Source organism: Rattus norvegicus, chromosome 6, assembly GCF_021556685.1.
Source record: "Rattus norvegicus strain SHRSP/BbbUtx chromosome 6, alternate assembly SHRSP_T2T, whole genome shotgun sequence".
Lineage (NCBI taxonomy): Eukaryota > Metazoa > Chordata > Mammalia > Rodentia > Muridae > Rattus > Rattus norvegicus.
In genome coordinates this window covers 46,418,725-46,438,936 of record NC_141539.1, presented here as the reverse complement: position 1 = coordinate 46,438,936, position 20,212 = coordinate 46,418,725, and the positions used below count along the sequence as shown (strand labels likewise).

The 20,212-nt window shown below is 41.5% G+C and overlaps 1 protein-coding gene across 2 annotated transcripts in view; it reads right to left on the bottom strand.

The window, feature by feature from the left end:
* Nol10 (nucleolar protein 10) overlaps nucleotides 1-20,212 on the bottom strand; it is an 81,078-nt gene that overhangs the window by 60,095 nt on the left and 771 nt on the right. For both annotated transcript variants that reach the window (XR_015621863.1, NM_001014076.1), the window contains 9 exon segments: nucleotides 18,706-18,751; nucleotides 16,614-16,712; nucleotides 13,653-13,730; nucleotides 12,121-12,158; nucleotides 10,882-11,018; nucleotides 10,144-10,209; nucleotides 8,205-8,265; nucleotides 6,464-6,549; nucleotides 986-1,064 (listed from right to left, as the gene is read on the bottom strand). Coding sequence is in view for 1 of the 2 variants with exons in the window: in NM_001014076.1 (NP_001014098.1) it covers nucleotides 986-1,064; nucleotides 6,464-6,549; nucleotides 8,205-8,265; nucleotides 10,144-10,209; nucleotides 10,882-11,018; nucleotides 12,121-12,158; nucleotides 13,653-13,730; nucleotides 16,614-16,712; nucleotides 18,706-18,751 (690 nt within the window). In the remaining variant the exon portion in view is untranslated.

The window sequence follows — 20,212 nt, the reverse complement described above, 5'->3', positions numbered from 1 at the left end:
ACCAGAGTGCTGACCCCATACCCAAAAGGTTCATTCCCCAGCCCAGCAAAACCAGCCACAGCGGCACATGCCAGTAGTCTCAGCACTTGGGATATGGAAGCAAGAAAATCAGGAATTCAAAGTCATCCTTGGCTAAATACCAAGAATGAAGTCAATATGGAGTATAGGAGACCCCTCCCCTCCTCACACATAAGACATACACATGAAGAAAAAGAAAAAAAATAAAAGAGCTGGAATAATGACTGCCACCTACTCCATAACCTTCTATGAACATAACAGCACATTCAGTTAGGGCCTAACACTAAAGTCAGTTCTTGGAACAGTTTGACAACTTTAACCCTAGGAGTAGTTTTTAGGGTCACTAATTTGACAATTAGTGATCTATACTAAGAAACAGATGTTCCTAAGAATGTTTCACTTGTTATAGCAAATCTGTGGCCTGGGACACAGCAGGTACTGCTACAACAAGTGACCTTGAGTGAGCATGGTGGTGCACACCTTTGGGAGGCGGGGACAGGCAGATCTCTGTGAGTTCAAGGCCAGCTGCTTCTACCCAAAGTTTCAGGCCAGCTATGGTTGTATGTCAAGATCCTGTCTCAAAATAAAAAAAAAAAAAATCTCCTTGCATGCACACATCTTGGAAATATTTAGTGAACACAATTTTTACGTGCAGGATTCCCAGGGTCTTCAAAATATGTACTTAAATTCACTGTGACTCTCCAAGAACAGAGGGCTGGTAGAATTCCAAATTTGGGCCACACACTCTAAAAATGCTATTCCAAACCCCTATCATGAATGTCTGAGGACTACCTCGATTCAACTCTAACTCCAAAGGACAAGACTAATCTTCTGAGGTGCTAAAAGGATCTGGTATTCTGGAGTACCCTCTCTACTACAGCCAAAAGAGAAGAGCCTCACTCACTATCCCAGGTGCCTCCAATACATGTCTAGAAAACTGGCTCACATGCTCACAAGTGACATTTACCTGCCCTGTGGATGTTCCAACTGCCATGCTCAAGGCTCCATTAAACTTCAACGCAGAGATGGTGGGTAAGCTGTTTATCCTGAAAGGCAAGAGTTTGTCCTCTGTGACTAAATAACAGAGTCATCATTTATCTTCACTTCAAATCTAACAAGGAAAATCATATTACCAGCTATTTGTTTACAGTCTGTATCCAAACTTTCATAATAAAAAAGACACTTCCTATACAAATGGAACCCCAAACCCACCTTCATCTTCCGTTCTATTCAGACAATAGAACAGTGTTTTCAGGAACTTCTCCAGGATATGTGTATGTGTGTACTCTGTGTGTGTGTGTGTGTGTGTGTGTGTGTGTGTGTGTGTGTGTGTGTCAACATCAGGGGGTCAACATCAGATATCTGTAATACACATGTGCTTTTGAATAGAATATTCAATGATTTTGGAGCTTGCTAGTCAGGGACCCCTAGGGATCTTCCTGTCTGCGTCTCTCCAGATCTGGGATTAGTGAATATGGTTTGCATGTCCCACAAAAAAGAAGTGGACAACAGTTCTGCTTCCGATCCTTATGGGCCACATGCTATTGGCCCTGAGCCCAGTAAACTAAGTCATGTCTTGCACAGCTAGCACTTTATTGAATGAGCCATCCTCCCAGCCCCAAAACATCCCTATCATTACTCAGAGAAACAATTTACCTTGGGATGTGGGTGGGTATGCTTACTTCTGATGTAAATCAATTTCATGGAAGCAGGAGAGAGAGCTCAGTGATTAAGAACATGTGCTGCTTTTGCGAAGAACTCAAATTCAAGTCCCAGCATCCAAGTTAGGTGGCTCACAACAACCTATAATAATTCCAGCTCCAGGGGATCTGACACCTTTGCTCTCTGTAGGCACCTGCACTCATAGGCACACACACACACACATACTCATAATTTAAAAAATAAAATAGATCAATTTCATTCATCTAAAATAAAAGACTAAGACCTAAATTTCTATAGTACTGAAGAACAAAAAGTATGGCTACAATTCTAAAATATACTTCTCCTGCACCAGCTATAAACACTAGTACCAAAAGACTGAGATGGAAAAAAAAAAAAGAGAGATTAGATCAGAAGTAGACAAGAGCTGGCCATGCTGATGCGTGCCTGCAATCCCAGCACTCAGGAGGCTAAGGTAGGGCTACACAGTGAGGTCATGTCCCACAAAAAGAAGTAGACAACAGCTCTGCTTCCGCTCCTTATGGGCCACATGCTACCAGCCCTGAGTCCAGGCCAGACTGATGCCTGGAGCACTATCAAGGCTCTCCTGCCACCTACAGCCTTAGCCTGGAGCTGCACTGAGCAGTGGCTGGAAAGGAGGCTGCTGCTCCTCTTCAAAATGAACTTTAGAATAACGTCATACACAGTTATTTTCCTACTCCTCCGAGGCTTATTTCATAATGCAATTTTATCACTGTCTTCAGACAGGTAAAGGAATCCTTCAATAATTGTACGGTTTATGTTATGAGAACTTTTCTACCGCTTTCTCCTCCTCCTGGGGAATTGCTAATAAATACCAAATTCACTGACTTCTGCACATTATTTCTTTCTTTTTTTTTTTTTTTGGTTCTTTTTTTCGGAGCTGGGGACCGAACCCAGGGCCTTGCGCTTCCTAGGCAAGCGCTCTACCACTGAGCTAAATCCCCAACCCCTGCACATTATTTCTTAACCAGCCTATGTAACTCTCCTGTTGGTTCTTCCTGATTTCCAGGCTAGCCTGCTGACTTCCTCAGGCAGACAGTCAATCATGGAAAAGAACAACAGTCTACTCTAGTGACCATTTCTAACTTCTCCACTTTCTAGAATTTACTAAATAACACAAGTGACAGGCTGCAAGGTTTGTAGGAAAACCATAAAACTAAATTAAAAAAAAAATACTGGGTCTAGGGAGATGGCTCAGAAGTTAATAACTGGCTGCTCTTTTAGAGGAACAGGGTCTGATTTCCCAGAACCCACCCATAACTCCAGTTTCAGAGGACCCAACACCCTCTTCTGGGCTTCACTTATGTGCAGATACAGACACTTATAATTAAAAATAGATCTTTAAAAAAAATAAAATACAATAAAATCACTTGAAACTGAATCAGCAGAAAAAAAACCCAATGATTTTAACATTTTGGTATTTATGCCTCTGGATGTTTTCCCCTGACAATAAACAGACATGGTCATTGTTCTTTTATAAAAAAATGTTACAAAAATTTTAAAAAAACCTCTATAACAACTGTATGTTTTTCTCACTGAAAGGTGTATCTAAAATGTGTATTTATATACCCTTCCCTACATAAACATACTTCTGAAACAGAATTCTCAAACGCTGAACACTGAGTAAGTCACTGATGGAGAGTTTTCTTTTACAAAATACATCAAATTAAAGTACCTAACAAAACATCATTTTCTGTATAAAGAACTCACCAAGTCTCTGGTAAATATAAAGTACTAAAGTAGGGATGGGATGGTGTAATCTCAGCACTTGAGGGAAAAGCATTAGGAACTCAAGCCCAGTCTCAGTCACCCAGTGAGTTTGAGGGCAGCCTGAAGCTTATGCTTTAATATAAAGAGAAAAAAAAATCACTATCTGTTAAGCAGTCACATAGCTTTAGTTAATTGCTACCTCTGTTCTAACAACAGTAAACTGGGTGTGGTGTTTGTATGTCTACTATGTACCAGATACTCAGGAGAGCTCCTTAAACCCAGGGATTACAGCCTGCATGGATAAGGGAGAGCCTAGCTCAAAGAACAAACCAGGGCCAGAGAGGGCTCAGTGGGGCCAGCCATGCTCCCAAGCCTGACAACTTGACCCACAGGTAGAAAGAAAGAAGAGACTTCTCAAGGTTGTGCTCTGACCTCTACATACATGAAGGTGCATGGGTGTGTCCTGCCCATGAAAATCAATCAATCAATCAAACAAACAAATGTAATAAACTGAAAAGAGAGGAGGAAAGAGTGGTGAGGACGTGCTAGGGAGGAGCCTCAGCTGAAGACAGGGAGACAGTGTCCACTCAATGAGGTGGTAGACACCTACATTTATTTGTATTAGGTTTTCTGTAAAACAATGTAGCATTAACCCCAGAAACTTAGGTTCTAGATGCTTGGGAAATAATCACTGAATTGCAAACACTGGATATACTCCTGGAGGTTCTGGTTGGCCAAATTCTGCTACATAGCATTCTGTTATTCCTTCTGTTTCAGAAACTGCTTAGCATCTTTTGTTACACTAAATATAATTATTTTCAAAATATTTTATCACAACAGATGAAAATCCCTTACCTCTAAAGAACAAAAAAATTCAGTTCAGAATGTGAATCAATTTTCATTTAGTATTTCAACCAGATATATATAATGGTACACACCTTTAATGTCAGCATTTAGCAGGCAGAGGAGGGCAATCTCCCAGCTCAAGGCCAGCCTGATCTACACAATGATTTCTAGGACAATCAGGGATACAGAAATACTGTCTCAAAAAAAAAAAAAAAAAAAGTACTCCCATATTTCTAAAGACCAAAGTTAGATGGCCTTTTTCTGTCCTTTCCCTCAGATTATGTAGTATCCCATCTCCTACAGTTATCGCACTTCTACTTGAAACAGCCTTAAGATATATGATCATCGACTCCTACACATCTGTGGTTGCTTCAGAACAAAACAAAGAATCGTGTGAAGATGCAGGAGTGTACGTGGAGGTCAAAGGACAACTCAATGAAGCTGGTTTTCTCCTTCCACCTCTGGGGGCTCCAGAGACTGAACTCAAGTCATCGGGCACACGCCTTTGTTTGATCCAAGCCCTCAGGAGGCAGAAGCAGGTAGATCTTTGTGATTTGAGATCAGCATGGTGTACACAGAGTACTAGGCCAAGTAGGCTGGAGTGAGACTATTTTACAAAAAGAAAATAAACAAGAAACAACAAAAAAGAGAAACAAAGGCCGCTGTGATGCTAAGGGCACAGTGAACACAGAGCACACATCTCGACATATCTCTCTGCTTCCTATAGAACGAGTAAATTATCTTTAACATAACTGATTTCCTTAGTATTATTTTCTTATTATTAGTATATTTCCTAAATGTACTAATTTTTCCGATTCTTTTTTAATGCTGATGAGTTAAAACAAAGTGGCGACTGAAGAGCTGGCTCTGAGGGGACAGCACAACCTGCTGTAGGAGGAGAAGGATGTGGTTCCCAGCATCCACACTGGGCTGCTCACTGCCTGTGACTCAAGCTTTGCCTCTAGGATGTAGTGCCCTCCTCTGGCCTTTTTAGGCACCTGACTCATGCACAGGCACACACCTTATACAAAACCAAAAAACCTTAATATGCATTTCTTGCATTAGTTTATTCTGCATGGAAGTGAACTTCCTGGCTTAAAACTGCTTAATATTCTCTACACCATGTCATGATTAGTGAAGCTGATTATCATTTTAAAATAAACAGTAATCAAGAAGAAGAAATGTTTCTATTATCACTTTAAATGTAGCAGTTTAAAACAAACAAACACACAAGTTTATTTCTTAACCCAGAGTAAGATTTACATATTGGAAAGATGAATCTTTCTAATCCTGTCACTCCTAGTTTGTTTTACACTGTACTGCTTGCTCCTGTGGTCCCGAGGGTTGTCCCTGCAGCTTTGCACGCACCTCAGACACTCATCCTCCTGAGCCGGTCAGCTGAGTCAGTCTTAATTGTTTTTAATCAAAGATGCTCCACATAAACATCTTGTCAAAGGAGTTATGAAGTCCCACCCAAAAGGAATCATACAGAACTCTGCAATAATCTAAGGGCCCTCGGTTTCACTGCAGCCTGCCACCATCAGACGTGTCACGTCACCCTCCCACATGACATCCATGATGGTGTGTAAATTCTCCCTGAAGTACATGTGGACTGCTGGAGAAGCAGTGGATGCTCCAAGCCCACAGAAAGGCTTTTCTGAACTGACTGCAACAGATAAGCCTGGAGCGAAGACCTGCCTGAGGGTGGTCTGCCTGTTCATCCTATTCATCCTACAGCCAACACCTGGGCAGTGCTGCCAACCTCTGCCAGCCCACACTGGTGAGCGGATGATAAAGACACGTCCTTCTTAGTTAAGCTGCTACCTGTGTAACAAGTTTTTTCTCTCCAAGTACATACTTCTCTCTAAATGTTTTAAGCATAGGAATTTGACCAATAAGAACAAGAAAAGAAAAAGTCACCCTTGCCTCCTTCATCATAGCATTCAAAACAAACCTTCTCACCCTGCCCAGTCACCAATCCTGCGGGACTGAAAACTGAAACCCACGCTGCTCTGAGCAGAACTGGAGAGCGGGAATCTCCCTGGCTTGCCCATGGCTTTATAGGAAACACCAGTTTCAGACACGAGTCAGGAAGAGTTCCATCTTCTGGCAATTAATTTCATACCGGCACACTGACTTAAGTCAGAAGGTTGATTGACAGCTCTACTGAAAACTGATTGCTACTTACTCTGAATCTGCTGTGACACTGTTTAACGCACAGTCTAACACACCAACCCTTTTTCTTACTCTTGGATCCCAGCATTCCACTCGACCCTGAACAGAGGAAAAACACATTTAAGTAAAAGCTGCAACTAGAAAACTAGCGAACATTTGCCAAAAATAAGATTTGCTACCACTAGTTCCATGCAGAATCAAAGCTTAGCTTTTAACCTGTAATCCTGGCAGTTGTTGGTGTTTCACCACAAGGTGATCTACTTTCATTATTAAGAAAAGAAAAATGATAAAAAGTCCCAACTATATACATGACCCTTGAGTTGGCTCCTATGGGAGGAAGGAGCAATAAAGACATTTCTATTTTATGAAAGAGCTCTTTATGGTTTCGTCAGTTTGTTTGAATCGATAATCTCACTGCCATCTAGGCTAACCTTGACTTCCTGGGCTCAAGTGACCGATCCTCCTGAGTCAGTCTCCAGAGTAGCTAAGACCACAGGATAAATCTTTGCTTTTATCTGTATTACTTTTTACTGTTTTAGTTTGAGATTTTTGTTTGTTTGCTTGTAGACAGGGTTTCTCTGTGTAGCCCTGGCTGTCCTGGAACTCAATTCTGTACACCAGGTTGGCCTTAGACTCAAGAGATCTGCCTGCCTCTGCCTCCCAAGTTGGGATTAAAGGCATGCTTCACCACACCTAGCTATGTTTTGGCTTTTTTGAGACAAAGACTTTTATAGCCAAGATCAGCTTGCACTCACTGTGTAGACAAGGCTAGCCTTCGGCCTCTCTAATACCTACTACCAAGGGTTGGGGTATGATCTACCATTCTCAGCTTCAGTCCTGTTTTTAAAAATTACATTTCAAATACTTAAGCATGAAATGTCATAATGTTTGTGATTTACTTTCAAATAGCTCAGAAAACCTTTAAAAAAACATTTTTATTTTAAAAAGGAATGTGTAGAATATTATTGCTGAACTGTTTTCTACATACCTAAAGGTGTAATTTCCTTTTTTTAAAGATTTATTTATATGAGTACACTGTAGCTGTCCTCAGACGCACCAGAAGAGGGCATCAGATCCCATTACAGATGGTTGTGAGCCACCATGTGGTTGCTGGGAATTGAATTCAGGACCTCTGGAAGAGCAGTCAGTGCTCTTAACTGCTGAGACATCTCTCCAGCCCATAATTTTCTTAAATACATTAAAAGCTAAAGACTAATTAATTGACTGATTATCTGACTGGCTTGTGTATCTAGACACCACTAGGGACCAAACCTAGGTTTCACAATGCTAGGCAAGTCTCTATTTTTTAATTACGTATACATGTATGTCTGTATGTTGGTATGAGTCTGTGGGTGCATGTGCCCAAAGAGGCCAGAAGATGACCTCAGGTCCCCCAGGGCTCAAGTCATAGGTTGTTGTAAGCTGCTCTACCTGGATGGTGGACACCAAATTCAGGTCCTCTGCAAGAGGAATACACTCGTAACTGCTGAGTCATCCCTCCAGCCTCAGAAAATCTTTTTTGAAATGAAAAATTGCTCAGTGGGTAAGGGGACTTGCTGCCAAGCCTGACAACCTAAGTTCAATCTCCAGGAATTACCCAGAAGAACTGAATCAACTGCGATAAGTTGTCTTCTTATCTCTATATAAGCACAGTGGCAAGGGTGGAATGCACACCCACTAAATAAATATAACAAGAAAAAGACATACTAAAGAAAATCTGAACCGTGTTTGTTTCAGTGTGAACACCCACTAACCTCTATTGTTCCTGTGGCGAACAAGCCATGCACTGTGTTTATGTCACAAACATTGTTCTCCCTAAAGAGTAACACAAACACAGGAAAAAGTATTAGGGAGCATCTAGTTCACAGGAAGAGACACTCAATGAACAGTCTAAGTCTGCAGCACGTCCAAATCCTGTGGACAGAAACATGCAGACTCTCATCCATGAATGAAATACATCGAGGCCTGGGTGAGCTAAAGGCTCGGCTCACAGTTACCAGAACACTGATACCCAGGGTGACACTACCTGCTGGATGCCAGGTAAGAGGCCCTCCTTCTGAAATACTATTCCACCGTGAGAAGAAAGGCCCTTCTATTTTCTTTCAAGGCAAGGCAGCATTCTTAGGAACACAGGCCATCACTATGGCAATCTCAAGACCTGGATGTGCAAACAAAGCTTCATTTTCTTACTCGCTGGGGATTTTGACCTACCTCGATAGGTTACTGTGAGGATTAAATCAAAGAACAAAATGCTCCAGTCCAGAGTATAAAGGATATGTAATAAATAACAGAGGTTATGAACGAAATTAAACAGCTGAAGAGCAGGTAATTTTCCATTATGTAATAAAGTATTAAGAAGTTACAAGTTTTTAAACATAATAAACCAGGGCAGAACAAAACCATCTCTCCAGCTCGGGATTTTTATCACTCCATGTTCTCCTTTCAGAATCCCCTCATAGAGATAAGCAAAGTTGGTAAGCTCTGTATGTATAGATGGGCAGCACTCCAGCTTCCAGGCTGCAGGGCTCTGGGCAAGCCACCTACCCCAGTGCGGCTGCCTTCTGTGAATGGAGACAGCATGGGCCCTGCTTGAACCTGCTGTCACTGTTAGCTGAACAGGTAGAAGGCTGCACAGCACTGGGCATGGAGTGCGCCCACTCTGCTGCGCACTTGCTATTCATCATTATAAGGAGGTGGAGGGTAGGGTCACTCCTGAAGAATTCCTTTTTGAATAAAAGTGTATCTGAGCATGGTGGCAATGACTGTTACCTCAGCACTGTGGAGGCAGAGACAGGAGGCCTGCCACAAGCTGGAGGCCAGCTGGCCTATATTAAATGCCAGGCCACACAGGATACGTGGAAACACTGTCTCAAAACAGAAAGCAAACTATACACAAAAGAGCAAGTATAAAACAATAAAATTACCAAAAAGCTTTTTTTTAAAAGGAAAAGTAATTAGAATATGTAGTAAAGGAAAAAGCAAAAGCAACTAAAAATTTATGTCTACTAATAAAAACATCAAGAATAAAATTTTTAAAATTTCCACAAATTGAGTGTGGTAGTGTACACTTTAAGCCAGCACTTGGGAGAAAGACTCAGGCGGATCTCTTGGCATTCAAGACCAGCCTGGTCTACATAGTGAGTGATATAGGACAGCCAGAGCTACACAGGAAGAGACCCTGTTTCAAAAAAGAAATCAATAGAAAAAAGTGACACAAAACAAATGATAGATCAAAACTTAATACTGAAAGTAAAAATAATAAACTGAGTTTTAAAAGTTGATTTTAAGTTTTATTGTTGTAGTTTTAAGACAGGGTGTCTGTATAAAATCCTGGCTGGCCTGGTCTCCCTCCATTGTCCTGGCTTGCCTGAAACTTGCTATGTAGATCAGGCTGGTCTTGAACTCAGAGAGCCAACCAATTCTGCCTCCTGAGTGCTGGAATTAAATTACAACTCTTTTTTCTATAAGAACTTAAACTTTTAAGAAATCATAGGCTCAGGTGGTGGTGGTGTTAGGAAAAGAAAAGAAACTGAACAACACCTTCAGTTCTGATTAAGAACATAGTTAATGATATTCTTTTAAAAGACAGCACAGGTTGCTGGTTTAAAGCAACTAGGTCATTTGATAACAACAGGGGCCTCTGGCTCCATCTCCTGGGCAAAATATGTGTAGCAGTAGAAATGAGGTACTCACGCAGCATCCGTCTGGAGAGGATTCAGGTACCGCCCTTGTTCTAAGTTTAATCTATAAACTTCAGAGCTGCAAGGGACAAAGACAATCTGGTGAACTACATGCATTTTCCTGGGAGTAAGTATAAACTTCAGAAGCTCATGCACAGCTCTCACTCACAAGTCATCACTCCTGAAAAGCTGATAAAAACTTATTCGAAATCTATACACTTTGCTCAGAATTTGCTACATCTTGGTGGTTAAGATCTGAGACTTCCCGAGTTCAGTTCTCGGCACCTCAGACTGCTCACAACCATCTGTAACCCAAGTTCCAAGGGTCACCTTCCATAGTCCAGCAGTGAACTTACTGGCCTGCACGGCCAGGCTGAGGATCTTAACTCAGGCCCTCATGCTTGCAGAGAAAGAATTCCACCCACTGAGCCACATCCCACCTCTACAACTACATATGCCATTAGTGACAAAACGGCCCACAGAGAAATTCATCACTGATACTGAACAAGACAAAATTATATTATAACACCACCTACTAGAAACTACGTACGTAACACATAGACTCTGTGTGTGTGTGTGTGTGTGTGTGTTAATCCCTTTTTCTAAGAGTAATTCCCTTTCACAGTAATGACACATCACTTTCTCTATTAAGAGCACTTGCATAGATAAAGTCTACAAGTAATCTAAGAAGAGAAGCCAGCTAGCTGTGTGGGAGGTGGGAAGGGGAAAGTAAAAATAATCTCATCAGTACCTTGCACCTACGAAGTACAAGTCACAGGATGGATAGTGGTAAGAGAAGTCTCGGCCGAACTTGGGAATTCTGGTTTTGTAGTAAAATCCTGATTGTGAGTGAAATTCAATATATCTGTCGTTATGTAAGAAGACAATCTGAAAAGGAAACAATCAAAGCTTGTTTGCCTAACTTTCGTCATCTCTAAAACTACCCAAGCAAGAAAATCTCTCATCTCTCCCCCTGCTCACTCTGTACAAATATACAGATGTGTGTACACATGTGCACATTTAGCATATGACAGAGGTGTATATGAAAAGCTAGCATAGCATTTAAATGCAAACCTATCAATACCAGAAAAAGTTATAAAATCACCAAAGTCCTTGATAAGCAGCTACAACAGCTAAAGAACAATCTGTGCCTCACAGTTGGAGGAACTGAAGCCAGAAGGAAAAGCCACTTCAGCTACGAACTCAACTTTCTTCTAAGATGCGAGTGACATTACAAAGTTTGTTTTGCTGAAATCCTTTTACCTGGGGAATATTAAAGGCGCCACACACGTCCCATCATTCCCATTTTAAACTGAGAAAGGCTTCCCTAACAACTGAAAACCACTGATGATGACCACGAAAAGTCAAAGATGGACAATGGTATCAGAAAAAGTCTATTCAGTTGTGCTCAAACCTGCACCAGAGCACACGACAAGAACTGAACAAACTGTTGGCTTCCTTTTCTTGTATCAATAAGGAAATGAAGGCAAACATGCCTAGGCTAACATCAATAATCAAAACCACAGATCAAGACCATAGGTACCTAACAAAGGGTGACTGCTACCAATCCCTTAGAATAAAGGGGAGGCCCCAAGATGCTGAGAACCAACTTGACACTAGGTTGACCAAAAGTTCGCTCCCAATTTTTTTTTAAAGATATTGCACAGAAAACGATATACTACCTATTATTACACAGTGATTTTTAATTTAACACAGGTAATATTTATTTATTAGAAAAATAAGTTCCAGAGCTGGAGAGACAATTCAGCAGTTAAGAGCACTTGCTGCTCTTTCAAAGGACCTGGGTTCAGATCAGCCGCTCTCAATCACCTGGGGATCTGATGCCCCCTCTGACCTCCAAGGACAACTGTACACACACAGACAGAGACACATACACATATACATAAAAATAAAAAAATATATTTTTAGAAAGTAACTTCCCACTCAATTCTTGAGCATAGCAAGTACGAGCCAATACTACAAAACATACCTTTGAATAGTCGTCTGATAAAATCTCAAAGGTGACAACTGAAAAATAGAAAAAAATGCAATTATCCACCAGTGTTCTAACAAAACCACAAACTTCGTGTGAGGATTCTAACTGGTTTTAACTGGTGAATAATTATACACAAATGCTGTTTGTCCTACTTCTCCGTACGCCAGGAGGAATATTCCCACTGATACTAAATAGGAAGTCATTACTATCGTCTAAAGTTTCTTACAGAATTAAAGTAAATTTAGAATGATTCCTAAAAATGTTTGCCATAGTTTTGCTGAGAAGTTCATAGTAGTATTTTAGACTTTCAAATATAAACTAAAGAGCAGCCTTTAAAATGCTGCTTTAAAAGGCTGGGTGTTCAACTGGTGGCGCAGGACTTTACTCCTAGCACTTGGGAGGCAGAGGAAGGAAGATCTCCATGAGTGTGAGGCCAGTCTGGTCTAGACATGAGTTCTGAACCAGCCCTGACTGCAAAGAGAAGCCCTGTCTCAAACAAAAAGAAAGAAAAAAGGCAACGGTGTTCTTTTACTCTTTGTGTAGAGTGTACCTCTACTCAAAAACAGAGTGAAAGAGCACTTGTTAATGGCGTACAAAGTTTTTATGTTCTCTAGAAGCAAGGACGAGACCAGGGCGATATGCTGGTAATTCTACACAGCGCTGTATCCCATTTATGTCTTCTCCATTGATCCTAAACACTGGGCTAACTGACCAAAGCTGCCATTTTAACTTGCTGTCAATGTAATTCTGGAAATGGCCCCTGTGACCTTGACAGGGTGCAATGCTCCCTGGTGAGAGTAAGGGTGGAGCTGTGAGTTATTGATGCACTGCTCTCTGAGATTATGTTATACTATATGACAAAGGGGAAAGATTTGTTTAATCATATGAATCCCTTAAAAGAAGTGATTAAAAACATTTGTTGTTCTTCCAGAAAACCCAGGTCCAAGTCCCAGCACCCACATGCAGCTCACCATCTGTAACTCCAGTCCAAGTGGATCAGATGACCTCTTCTGGCCTACTGAGGTATCAGGCAAATGAATGGTGCATACATAAATATGCAGGCAAAACACACCCATACACATAAGGGTGTTTGTGTGTGTGTGTGTGTGTGTGTGTGTGTGTGTGTGTGTGTGTGTGTGTTTGAATGGCTAAGCAAGAAAGAAAGAAGAGGATTTGAGGTCTCTAGCTGGGGCAGAATGCTGGCAGCCTTACAAAGCAAATGAAGTCCAGCTGAGAACCAGCAAGAAACCATAACCTTTGTGAGGCTGGAAGCCTACTTTATACCAGCCTTAAAGATAAGAAGAGCCCACCTGGCTGACCTCGAGGGTAGCCCCGTGCAGAGCCCAGAGCATGGTTGTGCAGTTTGCAGTCTGTTAAGAGCAGCACCATATTAAACTACTTCATCTACAGCGACCAAAACCACTGCACAACCCACCCCATTCTACCATACAACCCACCCCATTTTAAAGAGCAGTGCAATGGACAATTATGAAAAGCTATTTATGAGCTTAGAGTTGGCCTCTTACCTTCAGAATCCAAGCACCTTTCAAATTTCAGGGATAACTGATAGGTGTCATAACACCGGACTCGAGGCTTATATGTTCCTATAAAAGAAAATCAGCATGATGCAAAACCAAAGGTTACAATTTATGTAGCCACATCCTGTACAACTGGTGCATGTCCTTTCTGTCCTGAGATAAGACAGTTATCCCTAAATCAAAGAATAGTCCCACACAAACATCCCAAAGAGGACAACAAAGAGAAAACAAGCAAGCCATGGAGAATGAAATATAAATACCCTAGAAGATTTACAGTAATCCAGTAAAAGACAGAAACAATCAAACAGCTTAATGAGACAAAAAAAGAAGCTTAATATTTGTGTCAGTGAAAGGGTTAAAAAATTATTCATACACTAACCGATTCAACTTCCCTGATAATGTCCAATACATGTAAGGTATGTGATGGAAATTCACCTTGAAACTATATTTCAACTCACCCCAATTTTGGACTACAGAAACCTAGCCACAGGCATAACAGTTACAGGAAGAATGTTTGCTGCAACTTGTGCCACACATGGCCAAAGATTAAAAGCAAACAGGCTCCACTGATAGAGCCCTGCTTAAATAAATGGTGGTTACCCCCACCAGGAAACATGTAGCTCACAAAGATGAGCAGCGCTGTAGCACCAATAACATGCTCCCAAAGTGTACTATGCAGTCAGTTTTCTCTTTCCACCACGTGGGCTCCAGGGATTGAACTCAGGCTTCTCAGCAAGCACCTTTACCGGCTGAGCCATCTCAGCAGCCCCCAAAATGATAAGGGAAGTGAGTTCAAAGACCAGAGGTGAAGACTGCAACACAGTGTGTATGATCCCAATTCTGTGAAGCTAAAGGCTGCATAGGGACAGTGGGCAGAGTAAGTGCAGACACAGCAACTATCTGGGGATGCTCACATCTTATGTCACATTCTTCTATAATGTTTGCATTCCAAATAAATGTACCATGCTTGCAGGGAGGAAAAATAAATATCATTTTTTTTTTTTGGTTCTTTTTTTTCGGAGCTGGGGACCGAACCCAGGGCCTTGTGCTTGCTAGGTAAGCGCTCTACCACTGAGCTAAATCCCCAGCCCCTAATAAATATCATTTTTAAAAACCAAAACAACATTATAAAAAAACAAAACAAAAGGAAATAGTTGTCTTTTTTTCTTTTTTGGGGGGGGGGGGTTCTTTTTTTTTTTTGGAGCTGGGGACCAGGAAATAGTTTTCTAGCATGAATCAAAACTTAGGATTTCATTTAAAAAAAGAAAAATTTAAAAACCAAAAAAATATACCTAGCATGGTAATGCACGCCTATAACCCCAGCACTAGGAGGCTGAGGCAGAAGGCATATGATCTCAGGCTAGAGAAGACATCCTGTTTCCCAAAGTAACAGGACAGCAAGTCCTCCCAGAGCAGAAAAGCATGCAGACTTTGAGCCCACCGATAGATGATGACATCTATGTGATGGGCCTTAGGAAAAACTACTAAGATATGCAGGGCCTTGGCTTTGAATTTGAGTTTGTTTTTCCTTTTATTTCTGCATTGTCAACAAGGTTCACTTGCATCATCTTGACTCTCAGGGAAAAGGAAATGAGACAAAAACATGCATGTGGATAAAATCAGCACCTCTGTTTCCATTTCCATCCCTACGTATCGTAAAGTCTAAGAAGGTGACTGAGACATTGCTCAGTCTCGAGAGCATTTGCAAGGCACTCTCAAAGCACTGGGTTTGGTCCCCAGCGCTGATGAGAAAGAAAGGAGTGTGTGAATCTGGCCTGACTCTAAACTGAATGCTTCCAAAAGTAACCAAGAGGCTGCTTTGCTCTGTGACAGACCACAGTTTGTACATGCCCTGGTCTGATTCCCGAAGGTAGTCAATTTCCCAATCTTGACTAAAATTATCTCCAGGGATAAATTTTATCCATCTTGTTTTTAGTCACAAGTCCCAGAGCAGTGACAAACATGGAGGCAGTGGCAGAAGCCAGAAATGAAGGGACCAGCTCTACTGCCCTAAGCAGACAGCAGGAGGCTCCCTAAATCCACCTCTATAAGTTCAAGGAAAGGGCCAGAGTGGAGGTAAACAGAGGACCCTGCACCCAACCACAGTCCTAGAGCCACCACTAGCTGTACAGAGATATTTAAATGAAAAGCAGTTACAATCAAAACTTCAGTTCTGAGACCATCAATATTAACAGATAAAGTCTTTTTAAGGTAAAAGTAAAACCTAACTGGCAGTGGTGGCACATGCCTTTAATCCCAGCACTTGGGAGGCAGAGGCTCGTATGTAAATCACTGAGTTTGAGGCTAGTCTGGTCTATAGACCAGGTTCCAGGACAGTCAGAGCTACACAGAAAATCCCTGCCTCGAAAAAACAAAACAACAACAACAAAAAAGTAAAACCTAAGGATTCTAAGTAAGAAAGCAATTAATCTTGTCAAGTGTAGAGAATGATTTCACAAAACAAAAAAAAGTGTAATTTAATATTAAACCGCTCTTGCTAGGCATGGTGATACATTTTTAATCTCAGCACTTGGGATGCAGAGGAAAGTGGAACTCTCTGAGTTTTAGGCCAGCCTGGTCTACACAGCCAGTTCTAGGACAGCCAGAGCTGCATAGTGTGAATCTGTTTAAAACAAACCATAACAAAACCCTCCCACTTGATCTACCCACTAGAGCACTGGACCCATCATTCAGTATTTCTGGACCTAGAAGAGCTGTTATCTGTGACTTACTCTGATAATTCATTTAAAAAAAAAAAATAATCGATAAACACAGTAAACTATTCAGTGGGGAATTTAGGTCAAATTAAATGGTTGCTCATTTAATTCTTCTGAGTATTTCTGTATGTCTGAAAATGTTTACACTGAGGTAAACAAGGGGGTGAACTTTTCCTACCAGAGCACTTCCTGTTATAGAACACACGCGAATTGTAACTCCAAAGATGCTTACCAGTTGCTAAAATATACTGTCCATCTTTCGACACCTTGATAGTAGTACACACAGTAGGCATTTCAAAGTCCTGGATAAGTTCAATTCTCCTACGAACATCTACAAACAGAAAAGGGGGTGGGATGGAAACTAGTTCAACGTGGGCATCAGGGGAGGACAGAGCATGCAGGACAAAACAGCTACTGCAGGCAACAGTATACAACCCAATGGCTTCCAGCCCTGAGAACGACCCCAACACAGCTTTCTTCTTAGCTCCTACCAGTTAACAGTGGATCTGAATTCCCCCAGGGACCCAAGTGTCCAAAGGTCTGGTTCCTGGGCTCATATTTTAATTGAGAGGTATATAACTTCTAGGGGAGGGGTAGTGAGGTCTTATCCACTGGAGTCAGGCCCTCAAAGGAGACTAGAGGATATACATTTGCTCCGTCTCCTTTTGCTTCCTAGATGCTAAACAGCGAACAGCCCCTTCCACTATGAGCTCCCACCAGCATGTGCTGCCTCACCACGGGCCCCAAACCCAGTTGTACACAGACAAAACCTCCAAAACCATGAGGCAAAACAAAACGTTCCTCCTTTTGAGTTATCTCAGGTACTCTGCTACTGTAATGGAAAACTGACTTTTCTTTCCCTCACTTTTTAGAAAGGAACATCTTCTTTAACTGAAAAGAAAAAGCTCACAATAATAATCAGAAAGAGTTTAAAGATCTGGGTCAAGGAGGAACACTAACCTATCATTAGTCACTTCTGCAACAAAAATCAGTATTTTCACCTAAACAGTTCTAGGCATACGCCTCCAAAATCTCAGGCTCATCTAGGAGATTAGCATAGAGTTGATGTTTGCCTGTAAGCTCTGCCTCTCTGTGGCCAAGAGTACCCAGTCTAGAGGAAGACCTAGTGCAGCCTCTGTGCACCACAACACTAACAGCTACTCTCAAAAAAAAAAAAAGGTAATAATTCTTCTGACTGGTCACTACTGTGAACACGACTTTTCTATGACATATTTATGCCTTGTGTATAAAACCCAAACATTAAGATCAGAGGAAGGCCTGTAGGTGTGGCTCAGTGCTAGACAGCATGCTTAGCACATGCAAGGTCCTGGGTTCAATCCTCAGCACCACAAAGAACAAAAAATTCAAATACTGAACCACTTGAATTGCTAGACATATTAGTCCTGAGCAGGCCAGAAAACAGTTTCTTCCCATAAATAACCTGACTCCATTTTGTTACACATGAGCGCCCTGGAAGGGGGGCAGATAAAAACCCAGTCTGTAGGTTCTGAGCATGTGTTTCCTCCTGAGTTAAAAATCTCACTTTCTACCTGACTCAGAACTACATAGAGCCCATTTTTCCAAGAAGCTTGCCAAAAGATCTCAATCTCACAGTCGAAACCCTCCTAGTGCTCCGTTTTTAGAGACTTGGCTAAAATCTGAAATCTACAGGAAGGTAAGCCTCGTTTCACGATCGGCAACCTGAACTGGAAAGCATTCAATGGGAATAAACCTATCAAAGCCAGGTGAGTTACAGACGGACCTCATTGTTTACATCCAGACATTCTGCACACAAAGTTCTTCTGTTTATAAAGAAAGCGTTTACTGTCTCTCTATTGCAAAAGAGATTCTACTAACACACTAGGAGCAAAGCACTTCTGGAATTGTTTTGAAAGAAGGTCTTCCTTGGGCCATCTTGTTGAATGTGGCAGTCCTGCAAGAGTCTGACCACTTTCATCTGAGCAGTGGGCTTCCCACCTCTGGGCTCTTCCCTGAAACGTACACCCACTGCGTACAGGCCTCATCCGAGCCATGCTAAAGCCCTCCTGAGGGTCCCAAGGGGCAACTGAGATAAACATGCTAATATTCCTGCCATGGTGCCATGTCATGAACACTAAAGTCTCCTCTGACCCAGGAGCCTTGCTGCCATCCTTGAAAGAAGGAGAGGCTACCTCGTTAACTTGAAAGGGAGACTCCATACCACCAGGGGGACAGGAACCAACAATGTCGGAGAGAGAAGGCTTATTTCCCACACTTGAGAGCCAGAGAGCTGAGGATACTGTCCCCACAGGAAGCTGACAAGCTGGAGCACCCTGCATACTCACCGACATCCTTCTTCTGCAGTGCCCTCTTCTTCCTGTCGGAAAGCCACTACAAGAAAACAGATGGCATGCTTTAAAACACACCTAAATTATCTTTTATTTGCAAAATAATGTTCACTTTAGAAAATGTAAGCTTACAGGAATAAAATGGGAAGTGGGAGTATTCTATACTCTTAACTCCATGATAACACATATTCTGAACTTTTAATTTTTTTATGTATATAAGTGCTCTGTCTGCATGTATGCCTGCACACCAGAAGAGGGAATCAGATCCCAGTGCAGACGGTTGTGAGCCACCATGTGGTTGCTGGGAATTGAACTCAGGACCTCTGGAAGAACAGAAAGTCCTCTTAATCACTGAGCCATCTTTCCAGCTTTTTAAAACAGACATATTTGTTTTATACATGTGAGTACATTGTTGCTGTCTTCAGACACACTAGAAGAAGACATCAGATCCCATTACAGATGGTTGTGAGCCACTATGTGGTTGCTGGGAATTGAACTCAGAACCTCTGGAAGAGCAGTCAGTGCTATAAGCGCTGAGCCGTCTCTTCAGCCCTCATATTCTGGATTTTTTGAAAAGAAAATATATTTACATATACTAAACAATTTTTTAAAACATCTGTTTTACAAAGCATTAAAAGTGTAAAACTGGGCTGGAGAGATTAAGAGCACTCACTGCTCTTCTAAAGGTCCTGAGTTCAATTCCCAGCAACCACATGATGGCTCACAACCATCTGTAATGGGATCCGATGACCTCTTCTGGTATGTCTGAAGATAATTACAGCGTACTACTCATATACATAAAAAATAAATAACTCTTTAAAAAAATTTAAAAAGCATAAAACTAATCCATCTAAGCTAAGAGAATGCAAATTCTCGAAATGATGGGTTTTAATTAATTTCTATATGGAGTGAGTGCCCCCAATGTGTGTGCATGTTCGTGTGTTGAGACAGAGTCACACTACGTAGCTCTGTAGCCCAGGATGAACACAAGCTCGCAATCCTCCTGCCTCAGCTTTCCAAGCAATGGGATTATAAATGTGTCTCTTTGCCAGACAAATATATTTCTCACAAAGAGTAGGAACAGACATAGGACTGGCCTAACAGCTGACCTTGGATAAGAAGTGGTTTTTAATAACACATTCACTGAGAGCCAATTTTGTTCTACAGGCAACAGTAGAATGAACAGCAATGAAAAAGCACTTGTCAGTTACAGTGACACTGAGTGGACAGGTCTCTACTGGGACAATTTTGCTTCCCAGAGGGCTTATGGCAACTTTTAAGTTTTAGTCTGTCATCCCAATTGGTTAGGTGTGGACCAGGGATGCTGGCAAACATTATATAAAACAACACCAGCAGCAAGGAACTGTCAGCTTAAAATGTCAATAAATTTGAGGTTAAACACCCCCCCATGGGAAAAAATTTTCTAAAAGGGAAAAGCCAATGTACTATTGTTACTAGCAAAATAATCTTTTGAAGTCTCTAGATATGCGGTCTCCAGACCCTA